The 18,189-nt window shown below is 41.3% G+C and overlaps 1 protein-coding gene across 1 annotated transcript; it reads left to right on the top strand.

The window, feature by feature from the left end:
• Positions 1-2,001: 2,001 nt before the first annotated feature.
• slc60a1a (solute carrier family 60 member 1a) lies at positions 2,002-18,100 on the top strand. Its single transcript, XM_086291245.1, has 10 exons — positions 2,002-2,447; positions 6,361-6,559; positions 7,785-8,039; positions 11,589-11,712; positions 11,795-11,910; positions 12,481-12,654; positions 13,528-13,675; positions 15,077-15,147; positions 15,442-15,562; positions 15,894-18,100. The coding sequence occupies exons 1-10, from the start codon at positions 2,218-2,220 to the stop codon at positions 15,944-15,946; spliced, it is 1,491 nt and encodes a 496-aa protein (XP_086147371.1). The 5' UTR covers positions 2,002-2,217; the 3' UTR covers positions 15,947-18,100.
• Positions 18,101-18,189: the final 89 nt, after the last annotated feature.

The following is an 18,189-nucleotide window of genomic DNA, read 5'->3' as shown; positions in this document are numbered from 1 at the left end:
ACCAGACAGATGTTGTGCAGAGTGGCCACAATCCAAGTCATTCCAGAGTGTCAGTGAAACATAGAAGTCATATGACGCTCTGGATATGTTTGCAGCTTCTGTAACTGACAGATGGTGGCAGCAGAGAGACGCATGCAGAAGTGTGCAGACAGAAAGTAATTCCTTAATTCTCACTTTTATCCCACAGCCAGACGATGATCTGAAAACACCCACCAACCACAGTTTTTATTCCAGTATAAAACAGGAAGTGTTAGAATGGTTAAATCAGTCAGGGGTGTTGTAACAACAATAAAGAAACGCCCCGGGAAGAAAGCTTTTCTAAAGCAGATGTTTAGTTCTGTCAGTAGTCACAGATTTAATGGCATCATTGTATCGACAGCCTGTGCGATAGAGTTGTTTCACTTTTGTTTGCCATGAGATTCATCTGTTAGCAGAGTCAAGATCATCATTACTGTTTGTATGAAATAACAATTTATATGCATTTACATGTATAGAGTTATGAAGATCTCTGCTCCTTTTTGTCCTCCATGCAGTACAAACCAGTCCTGCAATTCAATTCAACTTTATCTATATATCACCAATTCACACCAACAGAGACATTATATTGTAAGGTAAAAGCCTAAAATGATAGAGATAATCAGATAACTCCCTATGAGCAATTACTTGGCAACAGTGGGAAGGAAAAACTCTCTTTTAGCAGGAAGAAGCCTCAGGCAGAAGCTTCTTCCTGCTCAGCGAGGGGAAAGCAGAGAGAGACTGAAGAGAGCGGGGAGAATGAATGTGTTTCTTAATGTAGAAACATCCGACTGTGCCCTGTATGCCATGGAAAGCATCGTAAATGAGCTATTATTTAAGGAGTTTAACAGTTTACCTTTCAGCGTCCACAAGGTCAGTGGCAACCCTTGAAGAATCAGGGTTAGGGTTTAGGGGAGGTTAATATCCCCTCTTTTTACAAAATCTTCACCCGTTTGAAAAATGGTAAACCTTCGAGGCCAAAATGAACGTATGATGCTTCATTTGAAAGACACATCTTTTATAGTTACACCCTCCCACTCACAAACCCTAAAGCTAACCCTGAACATGTTACTGCTACGCATGTCTCTCAGTAAAGGAAACAATGCATTTCCACCGGAAACTGAGGGAACTGTTTCACTCTGGGGACCTATGGCTCAGATTTTTTGTTGGAAGAAATATGAGTGTAAGAAGTCCACATATAATAATAAATAAACAAAAATATTATAATTATATTTCACCAATTACTGTTCTCCTTCAGATTTTCCAAAGTCATCCAGCGGGCCAGATTGGAGTCTTTGCGGACTGTTTGACACCACAGCACTAGAGAAAGCTCTACCTTAACCTTTTAAGTCATATTTGACATTATGTAGTCTGTGTAGGACTACAGAAGAGAAGGAAGATACAACTAAACAGTTGAGACAAGATATTGGACGACCTGCACAACTCTGAAATTGATCATACATCGGATATCGTATCTGTGTTGTAGAGGCGAGAACACGCCGCAGCAGCTGTAACTTACTTTAATAAAAAATAACTATGTTAAACCTGTAATTAGTTCTTAATTTGTAGGTGAAATATTTGAGATGACATATTAAAATAAAATTATTTAATAGTTATTGCAAAATATATATTTCAAAAGAGCTCACGGTGACTTTCACACTGAGGAAGGTTCCTGCTGAAGGTCAACACTGACTCTGACATAGTTTTCCTGACAGTAAAAAAGCATCTGGGCTCAAATGGATTAACTATGATTTGTTTCTTCTTCCAGTTCTATACGCCATTTAATGTCATCATCTGCATCATGTATGGGTTGTTTTTGAGGAATGTTGCTTTGAATCCTACAGGCATGCCTGCACAGCCTCCTGTAACGACAGTCACGTGAGAATTCCGTCGACCCTCCAGGAAGAACCACAACAACTTTTAGACGTTTCTGTCCTCACAGAAAACGGATCTCGGATGAGACAAAACGGATCAGATCTGTGATTATCATGAGGGCGGTGCTTTCGACAGCCAATCAACGTGATTTTCACTACAAGCTTGCTGGCACAGCAGTGGAGGACGCCTCGGCTGAGTGCTCGCACTCTGTTTACTTTGTCGGCTGGCAGTGTGTTCAGTTCAGTGTGAAGGGGCCGGCTCTGTAGATATGAGCAGCTGGCAGCTGTGAGGCCTCTCAGGACTTCCGTCTGCTCAGACGTGTTAACGATGCTGCTGGACGAGCGGATCTGGTTGCTGTTTAAGCGCCACTGGCCACAGACTCTCACCTACTGGAGCGTGTTCTTCAGCTTCGGCCTGTGCATCGCCTTCCTGGGACCCACTATCCTGGACCTGAGGTGTCAGACCCAGTCGACCCTGCAGCAGATCACCTGGGTGTTTGTCTCTCAGCAGTTCTTTCTGCTGGTGGGCAGCAGCGTGGGAGGACTGTTTAAGAAAACGTGAGTCTGGTTAGTGAACACAGGGTGTTTTCACGAGGTCTAGCTTCACATGTAAAACACCTCACCGCTCACTGTGTTTCATCCAGTGCGTCCTCTGCCAGTCATCGATGCTTTGACTTGTGTTTGTTATCAGAGCTCAGCTGTGAAAGCTGTGAATCCTCTCTCACTCTGCATGTGTGATGGGTTAGACACAAGCCCACTGGGACGGTTTCTAACAGGGTCCATGTGAACCCACACCCAAGGAGTGTGTAGGATAACATAGTTTACATGTCAGTGATGAACTTTATAATAAACAAAGGATCATATACTTCACCTTTACAGGTCCCAGCTGTGCGGCAAAGGGAGTTACTATGAACTGTTTTCAATCTGTTCCACACATTTCCTAAAAGAACCTGGTTTGTACTAAAAGCATGATATGAATAAACTGCTGGCTGCAAAGCTGAAGCCACTGACGTCAGTGGTTATAGGAGAGGCTACTCTCTCAGGTGGGTCTGTTATCAGGGTTTCTGTGACTACAAGCACAACTGCCTGCAGGAGCCTTTCTAGATACCAAAACCACAATTGTTAAACTAGTTAATATGTCTTATTAGCCTTCTGTTACATGTTAAAAATACACTTATTCACAAGGGGGTGCCACAGTGGGTGGCGTGGCATGTTTGGATCTTCAGCTTGTTAAGTTTTAGGGAGCCACTTAACCATGAAAGCAGCTAAAAAAAAAGTTAAAACTTTTTAAATAAGGAAAAGAGGACGAGTTTACCTGTTAAGTTTAAGTCAGTTATGTCACTTATGTCCTCTAATTCACCTGCGTCTTCTAATTACAGGACTTACCTGCAGTGATATCAGCGTTCTTGTTCTGGCAGAATAACTGGTTCTCACATTTGAGCAGGACAGTGGTTTAGTTTCACAGAGTACAGAGCCAAATACAGTAACTAACCCTGTGGGTAACAAAGACGTGCCTTTGCTGATATCTCTGCTACCTTTAAAGCTTGCTTTTTGGCCCTAAAACAGAATAAAGTTACATTGTAAATAAACACATTCAAACGAGAGTTCAGGTTTATGAATGCACAGATAAAATAACTGAGCAGATGAATTATTACACCAAATGGGATTTTTTTTTTCTTTTCTTTTTTTCTTTTTAGTGACTGAAGTTGAGAGTTTGCAAAATATTGTGGTCTTGATGGACGGCTCAGTATGAAATGTTTTGTTCCTGATTAACAATAGTGTTGAAATAATTTTGCAGCTAGACTTTCACCTGTGACAGTTGGACTGAATATTGTATTTGACTGGCAGATCTGTGGCATGCAAATGACAGAGTTTTGGTTCACATCTCTGTTTGAAATTTCCAGCCACTGAGCAGGAATGACAGATTGTGTGAAATGGAAATCTACATGTGTTGGGACACAATGAACATACAGTATGATGCCAAACACATTCACTCGTCTGTGACATCCCATTCTTAATCCATAGAGCTTAATATGATGTCGGCCGCTGTTTGCAGCTATAACAGCTTCACCAAGGTTTAGTTTTTGCGGGAATTTCTGACCATTTTTCCAGAATCACACTTGTGGGGCCAGACACTGATTCTCTAACTCATCCCAAACGTGTTCTGTCAGGTTGATTTGAGGCCAGTTAAGTTCTTCCACATCAAACTAACTCGTCCGTGTCTTTATGGACCTTGCTTTGTGCAGTGGTGCACAGTCATGTTTGAACAGGGAGGAGCCATCTCCAAACCGTTCCCACAAACTTGGGAGTATATAATTGTCCAAAAATTGTCCAAAATGTCTTGGTATGCTGAAGCATTAGGAGTTCCTTTCACTGAATGTTGGGTTTTTTGGTTAATGGGAAAAAGCCTTTGGAACCTTGGAACGTTCCCATGGAAGCCCAGTCTCTTTCTTATTGTTAAATCATCAAAACTGACCTTAACTGAGACAAGTGAGACTTTTGAGACATCCTGGCTGAGTTGTTCTTGATGTTTCTTTGTGCAATGATGTGTTGCTTTTAGAGATCTTTCAGCTTACTTCACTTAATACATGCATACATTTTCTACTTCAGTGAGCAGGTCTGGCAGTACTCAGGATTGTGTGGCTGTTGAACCAGAGATTAGCTTTCCAAAAAATGTAGTTAATCACAGTTAATTTATGATTGAATAAGGAGGGAACTATTAATATAAAATAATATTTACTAAAATAAATCATCATTTAAAAAACTGATTTTCTATTTACTTGGGTTATTTTTAAGATAATTAAATTTGTTTCGTGATCTGAAACGTGTGAGGAAAAAGAGGAAAAACAGAAACTAGGAAGTGGGTAAATACTTTTTCACAGCGCAGTTTCAGCCTGGTACCTATCATACGGGCATGTGGAATTCTCTAAATACTGAGGAAAGGTGCTTTTTTTTCTTCACTCCTTTACGAACAGAGAGGACATAATGCTGCCGCATTCATACAAACAAACAACATAATTAATAAGTGACTTTGGTCATTATGTACATTGCTGTGTTCTCCCCTGTTACTGTTACTTGCCAATATGCTGTTAGGTGTTGAACTTTCATCAGTTTGAAGTGTATAGTTCACTTATAGATTTAACAAACTTGAAGCACTTTACAAAAGCTTTGGTGCTATAGTTAATGACCTACAGTACTGTATGTTTAAATAATCCATAAGAATTTTGGCACATTGCAAAAAGCAGTTGGAAAAATAGGCACGCATAAGGTCAAATTGTTATGCCTAAATGACTGGGTCAGAGCATCTCCAAAACTGTAACTCTTGTGGGGTTTTCCCAGTCTCTATGAAAGGGAGTCCACGGAAGGAACAGTGGTGAACTAGAGACTGAGTCATGTCTCAGTGATGCATGTTAGTGGTTGGCCTATGTGGTCAGATACAAGAGAAGCGCTGACCCCTGTCCACTGCCGAATGCTTACATAACCCTAACCCAGGCACCAGGATGCACTGTAGAAAGAAGTCAAGCCGCTAGAAAGGTAATGTCAATGTTCTGCTGGGAAACCTTGGGTCCTGCCATCCATGTGGAGTTTACTTGTACCACCTAGCTAAGCATTGTCGAGGACCACGCCCACCACGATTCATGGGTGTATTCATGGGGTTTTCCCTGATGGCTGTGGCCTCTTTCAGCAGAATAATGCACCCTGCCACAAAGACAAAATGATTCAGGAACAGTGAGTTTGAAATGTTCAGCTGTGATCCAGCTTCAGCTTCTGAAAACGGGCCTGTTTGGCATGTGGCTAAAGCAAAGTCAAGTGGCTGTTAAGAGGTTAAACAGCCAACCATGTTTCTTGGACATTTGTTTTTTTAACCATTATCTTTTAGTGCACCTACACTGTTTTTTCATTATCACTGTTGAGAAAGCTCCTTTATCTTTATCGTGTCTGCTGCTCACCTTGCACACCTGCGTAGGTGAATTCATTTCCCAAAAGCTAATCCTGGATGTGTTTGTGTGCACTTTGGAAGCCTTAAACAGTACATTTATATCATTTAAAGTGGAAGCCTTTACAAACTCAGCAGGTGTGATTCATTATTTTTGCTGCTGGCTTTTCACCCTCCGGTGGTTTTTGTGAATGTCCCTGTAGCTAACAGAGGATTATCTGGGACAAGCTGAAAGAGAAGAAGGGGAATGTAAGGTGAAGATAAGATGTAGGTTTGCTGAATGTGTGTGTGTGTGTGTGTGTGTGTTTGGGGGGGGTGGCTGTGATAATTTTGGCTAGGTAAATAAGTTTTAAGCGACAGCCCATCAAGGTGACTTTACTGCAGCAGTAAGTAGGTGTGAATGTAGGCGGAGGATTATTGTTGGTATTTTCCTTTAGTTTTAGGTTAGTAGAGCATAGGAAGTTTATTTATTCAAACAAAACTCTATCATGTGTACACAGGATGTGTATTCTATCCTCTTTTTTTTTTTTTTAGCCTTAAGTCCTCGCTCTTAGCCCTCTTCATCTGCACCCTCATCATCTCGCTGGTGTTTGCCGTCATACCACTATGTCACCACGTCATACTGCTGTCCATCGCCATGGCGCTGGCTGGCAAAGCCATGGGCGTGATCGACACCATCGCCAACCTGCAGCTAGTGAAGCTGTACCAGAAGGACTCTGCCATCTTCCTGCAGGTCACTAAGATGTTGATGTGTCTGTGTGTTTGTGTCGGTGCAGTTAAAAAGCTGCTGTCGGTCAATTTGGGGAAAAAAAAAAGAAAATCACTCTTTGACATAGCCTTGTTGAAAAAAGTAAGGGGAGTAACTGAGAATAATGGTGCCTTAATGAGCATTTTTATTTAGTCAAACAGTCACATGGTTTTGTGTCTGGATTTTCGTGGATTTTATAGGTTACTCATTTGTTTACTGTTTGGATTCCTTTCATTGGGCTCATTAGGAGGCCAAACTAGGTTAAAAGGAGAGTGAATGTGTGACTTACATTCATCGTGCCAACAGAAACCAGGCGCCTGCACAGTCAGGTGAAAATCCTGTTTGCTTGTCATTGCAAATGACCCCTTATCACGCTGCCCTTGACACACCACACTAAGCCTGCACGATTATGGCAAGAATGATTATCACAATTATTTTGTTCAGTCTTGAAATTACTTTTATTTGTAGTGATTATTAACAGTCTTTAGAGACAAAGTGTCTTTTTATTGCACTGTCATATAAATTGAATACTGCTTTCACATCTCAACGTCTGTATAAATCTTAGCACAAATATAACATCTCTTCATTATTGAGCTGAGCATCTCTTAGAAGAAAAGTAGAAAATACATGTAAGAAAAACAGAACACACCAAAATGTAGCACAAAATTAATTCAGAAGGACACTTTCACTTCATTTCACCTTTACGTTGTGCTACATTATGCTAATAAATTAGTCTTTGCAGACAAATAATATAAAGTCTGTAATTCCGTCCTGTCTCTGATGCCGTGTATTTGTTCAGACTATTCCAAGAAACTTCAAGCTGTGTGGTTCAGGGAACAGCTGTGATAATTGGTCAGCGGCTGATTTGGTCAACAGAGCATGCTTTTTAAATATCGCTTGATCGTGCTCATATGATTGTTGGAAACCAAAATTGTGATTGAGTTTAAAATTGTATTAATTGTACAGATCTGGCTGATAGAATAGAATTCAACTTTATTGTCATTGCACATGCACAGGTACAGGGCAACGAAATGCAGTTTAGTACAATGCCAGCTAAAATAAATGAATAAGTACATGCAGGGCTGGAGGAGGGTGCAATATTTTAAAAAGTAAAAACAAAACTTTTTTTTAATCTTGAAAGTTCTGACTCCTAGACTGCTAGATCCTCTTAATTTGAATAACGGAGGCTGCTGTTCGTGTCTCTTGCTAGGCCTTGCATTTCTTCACAGGCCTTGGGGCACTGGTCAGTCCCCTGGTGGCCGATCCCTTCCTGGCTGAGGACAGCTGTGTGCTGGGAGCTAACTTGACCACCAACTCATCCTCTCCCAGGAACCTACAGCATCTCCGCAGCACCCTCGCTGGCCATGGAGCAGCACTGCACACCATCTCTCACTTTCGTCTGTATACTGACGGGGTTGTCGTCACCAGGGTGTCGTATGCTTTCTGGATCATGGCTCTTATCAATGTGAGTTCAATGTGATGATCCTTGATTTCTTAATTTTTGTATATTTTTCACACTTAAATGTTTCAGATTATCAAACCAATGTAAATATTAGGCAATGATAACCCGAGAAAATACAACAGAGTTTTTAAGTGATGATTAAATACATTTTTTGGAAAGAAGGTCAATTTCTCTTACAGTAACCAGGCTTAATTACTTCCAGACCCACTGAATCAAAAAAATCCCCCTCTGGACTGATGAGATAAAAGCTGAACTTTCTGGAAGCTTTGAGTCCCTAAAACTAACACAGCATTTCATAAAAAGAACATCATACCAGCAGTCAAACATGGTGCTGGTCTAGGCCTGCTTTGCTGCTTCAGAACATGGATGACTTGCTGTAATTGGTGGAACCATGAATTCTGCCCTTCGTTTGCGAGGTGCGCCTGCTGCTTAACGGCACAGAGAGGAGAGGGCGGGGCGGCGAGGGAGTCTCTGACCGGCTGGAGCGGCATCTAATAACCAACTCGCAAAATAAAACAAAATAAAAACAAACCAACAAACACGAAAACACCAGACATTATGATACAGACTTATAATTTGCACCGATGTTTTTTCGAAATTCTGTAAACGAAAAGTGAGCGCGAGAGCCCTCGGTGCGCCTGCTCGCTGCTGAAGTCAAAGTAAACTTTATTGTCATCTCCGCTACAGTCCAGTATATAGAGAGACGAGACGGCGAGGCTCCAGTTACAGCAGTGCAAGTAAACAATGTATATAAGAAGAGTAAGAAAATAAATATACACTTTAGGATTAAGGATAAAGGGATCAATAACAATTTCAAATTTGATGATTTGGGGGGGGGGGGGGGCACCAGAGGGAGTGTTCGCCCAGGGCGCCAAACAGGCTAGGACCGCCACTGCCTGAAATGATTTTCCAACAGTCTTGAAGGAGTTCCCAGAGATGCTGAGCACTTGTTGGCCTGTTTGCCTTCACTCTGTGGTCCATCTCATCCCAAACCATCTCAATTGGGTTTAGGTCAGGTGACTGTGGAGGCCAGGCCATCTGGTCTGATCTGGGGTCATTGTCCTGTTGAAAAATAAATGATGGTCCAACTAAATGCAAACTGGATAGAATGGCATGTCGCTGCAGGATGCTGTGGTAGCCATGCTGGTTCAGTGTGCCTTCAGTTTTGAATAAATCCCCAACAGTGTCACCAGTGAAGCACCCCACACCATCACACCTCCTTCACCATGCTTCACGGTGGGATCCATGCACGTGGAGACCATCTGTTCACCTTTTCTGCGTCGCACAAAGACACGGCAGGTGGAACCAAAGATCTCAAATTTGGACTCATCAGACCAAAGCACAGATTTCCACTGGTCTAATGTCCACTCTTTGTGTTTCTTGGCCCAAACAAAATTAACCTCTGTCTCTCTTCCACAACATGTCTTTTATCCTGTCTTCCTTCTCTCACCCCAACCGGTCGCAGCAGATGGCCGCCCCTCCCTGAGCCTGGTTCTGCCGGAGGTTTCTTCCTGTTAAAAGGGAGTTTTTCCTTCCCACTGTCGCCAAAGTGCTTGCTCATAGGGGGTCATATGATTATTGGGTTTTTCTCTGTATCTATGAAGCGCCTTGAGGCGACTTTTGTTGTGATTTGGCGCTATATAAATAAAATTGAATTGAATTGAATTGAATTGAATCTCTTCTGCTTGTTGCTTTTCCTTAGTAGTGGTTTCTTAGCAGCTATTTGACCATAAAGGTCTGATTCACAGTCTCCTCTGAACTTTTTGAGGCTGGTGACTTGGATGAATTTATCCTCAGCAGCAGAGCTGACTCTTGGTCTTCCTTTCCTGGGGCGGTCCTCATGTGAGCCAGTTTCCTCGTAGCACTTGATGGTTTTTGCGACTGCACTTGGGGACGCATTCAGTTTTAGAACATTTCCAGACTGACCTGACAGTAATAATAATAATGGATTGGATTTATATAGCGCTTTTCAAGGCACCCAAAGCGCTTTACAATGCCACTATTCATTCACTCTCGCATTCACACACTGGTGGAGGCAAGCTACGGTTGTAGCCACAGCTGCCCTGGGGCAGACTGACAGAAGCGAGGCTGCCATATCGCGCCATCGGCCCCTCTGGCCAACACCAGTAGGCAGTAGGGTAAAGTGTCTTGCCCAAGGACACAACGACCAGGACAGAGAGCCCGGGGATCGAACCGGCGACCTTCCGGTTACAGATACGCTTCCCAACCCCCTGAGCCACGGTCGCCCCTTGAGCCACGGTAGCTGATTGGTTCTTGCCATAATATGAATTCTAAGGTCGGGGGGGGGGGGGTCCCATTTCACTGCAGGGCAACCTGCATGTGACGAATAAAGCTTTGATTGATTGATAACAGTTGTCAAATAGAGCTGTCAGCTGTGTACCAACCTGACTTCTAGATAATAGAACTGATGCTCCCAACCCCATTAAGAAAGCTTGAAATTCCAGAAATGAACCGTGACAAGGCACACCTGTCGTGATAACCATTTCAGGTGACTATATCATGATGTCACTGAGAGAAGGCCAACGGTTTGGAGCACTGTCAACAAAGCAATCTTCAACAATCTTAAACCATAATACATAGTGTTACTGATCAGTTTTTTTCTTTGCTAGATAATTCCATGTATCTTGCTTCATATATTTGATGTCTTCATTTTGTATCACAATGTAGAAAGTAGTAAAAATAAAGAATAACCATTAAATGAGAAGGCGTGTCCAGACTTTTGACCGCTAGTGTACATGTGATGAATATGCAAAAAAAAAAGTCATGAAGGGGCACATACTTTCCCATGGTACAGGACATGATGTGAATAATGCAAACACATAGTTACATAATACATGATCTTAAAAGTTAATCTAAGCTGTCTGTTGTGTGTTGTGAATAGGATCCTCTTATGAATAGAACACTGGTCAGGTGTGGTTCTGAATGAACAAAGAGCCCCTGTTTGACATGTTTGCCTCATTGTTAGTAGAGTAGTCAAACATGCTACTAGAACAGTGTAAGAAATATAATCAGCTTTCTCTTAAACACTGAATTTGTGTGTAAGTTTGTACCTAAGTTAAATGTTTAGCTTGGTCGAGTAATTAGCTCGGGGTGCTGGCGGCGAAGAAACAAAACAATCTGCACGGATTTTTAGCGTAGTTTTCTTCCCCATAATGAAATCACTGATGTATCCCATGACTAGATTTCCCGAGTAGTGCTGAACAATTTCACATGAAAATGGCTCAAATGGAAGTTAATGATATAATGACATTTCCAGATAGCACTGCTGCTCCTCAGAGTTGCCTAAACCTCTTGTTTACAGTTTATCTGGGTTAGAAGTAACAGAAGTTCAGATGAAGTAAACAGACTTCCCCATCACTGCGTGCAGCATTTTCAGAGTGTGCTGGATCAGTTTCAAGCTGACGACAAGAAAAGAAGATTGTATGTTTGTGAGAACCTCTTCTCACAAACATACAAACAGGAAGTGTTATCTCTTCATTTGGTGAACAACGTTCTCATTGTGTGTCTGTGTGTTTGTGTGTGTTTTGACAGCTCCCTGTCCCAGCGGCAGTGCTCGCATTGATGTCCCATGAGCGATTGCTGCCTTGCTCCAGAAGCAGTCCACGTCTGCTTGATGCAGACTCCAACAGGAGCCCCACGGGGGACACGGACCAAGGTAGTGCACACGTGTTTGTGTGTCTGTGTGACAACTTTGCTGAGATGAAAGTGCAGACCTCTGAGTGTGACTGTCTCCCCAGGACATGGGAGTGTTTTTAGCTGCTGTAACCCTGCCAAACTCCGGGATCGCTCTGCTACTTTCTTCATCATCCACGCTCTAGGAGGAGCTATCCTCTTTATCACAGATGGGATTATAGTAAGGCTTCCAGCTAACACCACACACAATTACACATGAACCCAAGTAAAATGGGAACAATCCAAGAATAACCTTTTACACACAAAACAGGATCGTGATATGTGAGAGCTTCAGTGCTTTTGGCTTTGCTGTATTAAAACATCATCTAATCGACTAAGACTCTGCTTAGGAGCAACACAGAGCAGTACATCGATGTGCCGTCACCGTTAAAATAGAAAGTTTGCACTTGTGACATCATGACTGTTTATTACACTGTGTTATATATTATATTGCACCCGTGTTATATTTATAGAAGCAATATCCTGGGAAGGGATATTGCTTCTATAAATGTGGTAAGAAATCATACAAAAAGAGCACCTTTACACGTCATTATTAGAGTGACCGGCTGAAGGCTGTCTGTGAATCCAGTGTAAACAGGCAATATAAAGCTTTAAGAACAAGGCTCAGATATTATGGTGCCTTATTTGATCTGATTATATGTTACCAATGAGAACAGGGAAAAAAGTGAGCGACAAAGTTTGTTCCTGGGCCTGATCTAACTGACCTCCGGCCGGGTTTCTTGTCCTGCAGGGCTCTTATGCTGGCTTCGTCTACACCTACGCCGTCTCCCCTCCTCTGCTGATGGGCCATAAGATGGCAGGCTGTCTGGACAGCATATTCTGGGCCGCGATCACCGTGGGAAGACTGGCTTCAATGTACTTGTCCTACAGATACACGGCACCCAAGCTGCTCACCGTCAGTCTGGTATGGACACGTGTCTGAAGGACAAACCTGCATGAACAGAGATATCACAGGGCAGGAAAAGCAGAAGTGACCATCAGGGGTCAGGCTTTATTCCTCTTAAAGCTATAAGACGTTTGTCTTACGACAGTTCAAACCAAATATTTGAACAGGGTGGGAATGCAGCCACCGAGAAGAGGATTGTTGTCTGAGTGGGTACACACAGTGTGTCTGAGCTAACCTGGTTCAGTCTCACTTTACCACATCAGTCTCATTCATTCCACTCAGTTTCGGCATTGTAGTGTCTCTGTGGACAAGCAGTCCATTACAAACGTATAAATGCCGTCCTGCTTGCTCTCATAAGTAAGGATTGTTATTATCAGTTTTCTGCAGTGTTAGCCTGAACATAAAGTTTGCCTTTCTCATGCAAACAGTGTTACTGTTTTTTTGTCTTTATTAATTTTGTTTAACAACAACAAAATTGTATGAAATGCAAAAAAACAAATTTTCTACAGTTTCCTGGAGCCCGATGTGATTTTAAATGATCGTGTTTACAGGTTTTAACCTGTAATGGTTTCTAGTTTTGTTCGTCACAACAGGCTCTCTGTTATGTGTTGAATATCTCAGCTGGTCAAGTGTTAGACTGAAGCCGACTTTGGTTCTTTGCTGGGTTTTGGCAGCACTTAGTTCCCTTTTAACCTTTAGCAGGACTTTCCAGTGTTAGTCTAAGCTTTCAAATCCAGTCATCTGTTATTTCCACTTTACAACAGTATGTGTACATTTCCATCAACGTCTGTGCATCACCTCTCTGTTGTTCTTTCTGTTTATGTATATTTTATATTTAGTGTGTGTGTGTGCATGTGTGTGTGTGTGTGTGTGTGGGTGTGTGTTTCTCAGGTGGGAGTCATACTGGTTCAGTGCCTGCTGTTAATCTTCTACACCAGCTCTGTGTTTCTGTTCTTTGGCACCTGTGTGTTGGGCCTGTGCATCAGCAGTGTGTTCCCCTCTGTGTTAGCCTTCACAGAGGACATATTAGAATACAAAGGTACACACGCATCGTCAGTGCCTCACAGGAGTACAGCCATCAAACAGTCATTGTTAATATTAGGCTAAGATAACCCGACGATTTCATTTATTAAAGGGAAAAGGCTTCCCAACCCTACCTGGCCCGGTATAAAAAAGTAACCTCCCCAACAGAGAGTGGCTTATGAAATTAAATTCAGTTTGTTTTGCCATAGTCTGGCCTGATTACTGCCAGACCTGTTGAATCAAAAAATAGAATCTGACCAAGTGAAGTTCTCATAGAGCAACACTTCATGCCAAAATGTAAAGAAGAGAAACAAAATCAGTCTAGAAAGGTCTTTTCTATGACTTTGAGAGAGCTAATTTCCAAAAATGGATATAATGTTGAACAGTGGTGAACCTTCACAGGAGGAAAAAATAACTCCTATCAAAATAAGAGCGCACTCGTGGCTTATTCAGGTCACAAAGGAACGCAGACAAACACGTAAAGAACAGTTAAGGTCAGCGTTCATACAGTTTGCTCACTGAAGTATTTTCATTTGTAATATTTCTGTCTTTGTTAGGATTTGTAGAAAAAGAAAACAACGGTCAGAAAGAGGACAAATACTTTTTCACTGCACCAGCGTGCATACTGCATTTGCTGCATAAGTAACCTTATATATTGTAAACCAGTAGGAAATGAGTAAAATCATTCCTGATGACACTCAGTTACAGAAAAGTTAACAGTGAAAGTGTAAAACAGAATAACTTGTTTGCAAAACATATAAATACAATATTGGATGAAGAGCAGATCAAACTGTGGGCATGGAAATATGTGCTCACTTTGAATTTCATGCCACAAAGGCAGCAGAAGGAGAGATTTATAATACATGAAATTAAAACTATCACATAAAAATGTAGCATTTTTACATGTAAAAATAAAATATTGATGTTCTGTTTATAATTCGCATCATAAATAACTGTGTTTCTACAGTTCTGTTGAGGGTTTTTCCCCACATTCCTGCACTTGAGTGTAATAATTTCCCCCAAAACAGACAAAGATTGTTTAAATATACATGTTTGTCTTCAAGTATGATTTATTATTAGTTCTTAATGATCAGATCTTACTGATTAATTTATACTTTCATCAGTTTTTACAATTTTTATGTCATCCAGTTTTTATTATAATATTCAAATTAATTAAAATTTCTCGATATATTTTACATCAAGTGTTTAATATAAACAGAAACCCTGCTCTCCATGTAACACACACATATGATCATAATCTAACACATTTGTTCATTTGTTTGATTATTAATTATTATAACTTAATAATAAGCATTGATTTTTTTTTGTTAATTAATTGCCTCATGTACACTTTTACAGCGTGCAACTTTTGTCCCATAGCTGTAGATTATTCCTGTGTGCTTATTGTGTGTTACAGGCTGTGCCACAACAGTGCTGGTAACGAGTGCCAGCACGGGGGAGATGCTGCTTCAGCTGCTTGTTGGATCGGTAAGAAAGGATTCGAGACTCTTCGCTTTCACAAAATGCTTTTACATTCAGTGTTTTATATGAATTTCTCGTTTCTTTCTGAAACATTTAAATAAGTGTAATATAATAGTGCATGTCCCCTCACTGGGGAACAGGCTTTCAGGTCACTACTGAGCATTTGTGCAGTGACTGTAGCCTGCTGTGTCTGCATGAATTAGGCTAAAGTGCCTCAATAACGTTGCTTAGTGGCTTCCCAGGGTTGACCACTGAGATCTTTGCGATTTGGAACTCAATGTGTGTTTATGTGTCCTGCAGGTGATCCACAGTCAGGGCAGCTACTCCTTCCTGCTGTGCGGTACAGTAGCATCCTTTATCGGCTTCTGCCTGTTCCTGCTGCTCCTCTATATCCAGAATATCCACAGAAGCCAGCACACAGGTAAATACATGCAGAAAGACTAAATGATTTGCCAAAACACTGGTGATGCAAAAGGCAGCCTCATGTGGCCATTAGAGGAACTGCAATTTTGGCACTTGTGCTTCAGTCACATTTTCTGCCCTGGAGGTTGCTGCCTGGACTTGTTTGGACTAATTCTGACGTTTCATTCTGGTTCTATCTGCGCTCACAGGTAGCAAACCAACAATCAAACCTCCTTTTTCATAGATTTTTTTCACCTTGACAATATCGCATCCGATGTGACGTGTCAGCCTGTGGATGTCTTTTTTTTTTCTCCTGTTTTCCTTTAGTAACCAACTCTTTTACCTCTCAGATTTGTCTCAATGCACAGACATGAAAGAGAAGCCAAAGACCGGAGACTCGTGACACACTGGAACCCAGAGAACAGAGGATACAGCAAAGGGAGAAATACTTCAGGAGAAGCTGACACTTCTTCCCCCGGGGTGGAGGGTTCACAATCACACTCCTGCGTCATGGAAATCACATGCTGAATAATTATTTGCACCCTACTTTCACAGCCTGATGATCAACAAACGGCTCAATGGATGATTAGAGTGTACACAATCATCTCTTTGAGCACATTAAACTGTGCGTTGATTAAATACGACCTCTTCAGTATGAATGTGAATGGACTCTTATAATAGGACTCGTTCGGTGGTGGAAAATAAAGATAAGATGCAGTCGGTTAGAGATCTTTTATTATTGGTTTCTCCTACTGCAATTCTTCTTATATCAACTCTTCCTCACACATCAATACGCAATACAGTCAATCCTGTGTGTGCATGTAAAGTGAGTCACTAATGGAGATTATCAGTCATCAAAAGTGGTTTTGGATGGGGCCAGACTGCAGGCCTTTCTCTGAAGTGTTTCACTTTTGAACTGGTAGATGTTACGAGCAAAGAGTTTCAATTCACTTTCACTTATATAGAATCAAATCACAACAACAGTCACCTCAAGCACTTCATAAGGTAAAGATCCTACAGTAAAATAGATGGTAATCAAGTTCTTATATAGTGCTTTGCTATTCTACCTGAACAATCCAAGCACTTTATACATCATGTCTCATTCACCTAAGTGCTTTTCTTCCCTATGCTTAAGTACTTATTAGTATATCCAACATTTACACACTGATGGATGCAAGCTTCTGTTTAGTAGATGACCTCTTGAGCTACAGCCACACCAGACAACAAGCAAAGTGTCAGATACCAAAAGATCTTATCTTTCAATTCAAGTGTCTTATATAGACTATATGTTATGCATATTCGACTTAACGGTTCTTTTATTCTAAAGTTTAAATTTGGTTTTGCCATATGTCATTTGAAAGGGTACTAAGTGGTGCTGTAAAGACGATTCCCACGTCTGGTAGGCCTTCAAAAGAATCCTGAGGGAGGCTGGGGAGCTCAAGTGTACCATGTTCAACATACCATTTATATTAAAATGGTTACCTGTGGTAAAACGACTCAGTATCCCAACACCTTCCATAGTTACACCTCTTTCATAGCGTGCGGCTCATAAAAATCGGTAATCCATTATCTCAGATTATTAGAATATTTTCCAAGGTCAAGCAGAAAAGTATTTACAGAAATATCTGAAAAGTATGCTCATTTAAATACTGACTGTATTGATGGAGTTCATTAGCTTGTGGGACTGCTGAGGTGTTATTAAAGCCTAGGTTGCTTTGATAGCGGTCTTCAGCTCATCTGTAGTTTGAGGTTGGGTGGTTCTTGTCTTTTTTTTCAACATGTGGAGTTCATGTGTGAGCGAGTTGGCTGGCCAGTGGGAATATGGCCAGAAAATCATTTGGTAAAGTTCTTCTGAAAAGCTAAAGTCCATCTCCATATAGCTTGTCAACAGATTAAAGCATGAAGTGTTCTGAAATGACATGGCAAAGTTTGGCTTTTGACTTTATAATAGTGGACCGACCACCACAAATACCAGCAAAGGACATGGTGCAAGAGTCATCACAGGCTTTACACTAGACTTCAAACACCTTGGACTTACTGCCTCTCCACTCTTCCTCCAGGATTTTCAAATGAAGTACAAAATTTGCTTTAATCTGAAAAGAGGACCGGATCACAGAACAAAAGTCCAGTTTGTTGCGTCCTTAGCACAGCTCAGAAGCTTCTCACACTTCATTCAGGAGCGACCTGAGGTGGCTGTAGCTCAGGAGACAGCGCAGGTCATCTGTTAATTAGAAGGTTGGTGGTTTGATCCCTGGCTGTTTCAGTCTGCATGCCAAAACACCTTTGGGCACATTAAATTCTTAATATTTGAGAGTTTATTAAGGTTCATTCTTAAAGTCTTTCAAGAGTTTTCAGTCAAGACGCTTTCACTGTTTGAACTGGACAGATCAATGTGGTAACTTAAGCACATAACCTAGTCTGGAACAACTTGTATTCAAAGTGGTGATGTAGACAATGTAGCAATGTTTTCAAGCTTGATGCTGATGCTGCTGGACTACAGCACTACTGGAATTACAACAGAGAATCGATGTATTTAGAGGCTATTCCTGATCATTTACAGTCAATAAAATTAAATTCACTTTTTCTGAGTCTGAATACGTTTAGAAAGTGAAATTCATTTAAAAGTGAAACTGATTTGTGTGAGTG

The sequence above is a fragment of the Aulonocara sp. 'chitande type north' Nkhata Bay genome, linkage group LG5 (genome assembly GCF_057382095.1).
Source record: "Aulonocara sp. 'chitande type north' Nkhata Bay isolate Kocher_YH1m ecotype deep benthic linkage group LG5, A_spYH_male_GT1.1, whole genome shotgun sequence".
NCBI classification, from domain to species: Eukaryota; Metazoa; Chordata; class Actinopteri; order Cichliformes; family Cichlidae; genus Aulonocara; species Aulonocara sp. 'chitande type north' Nkhata Bay.
This window is presented reverse-complemented; position numbering and strand designations above follow the sequence as displayed.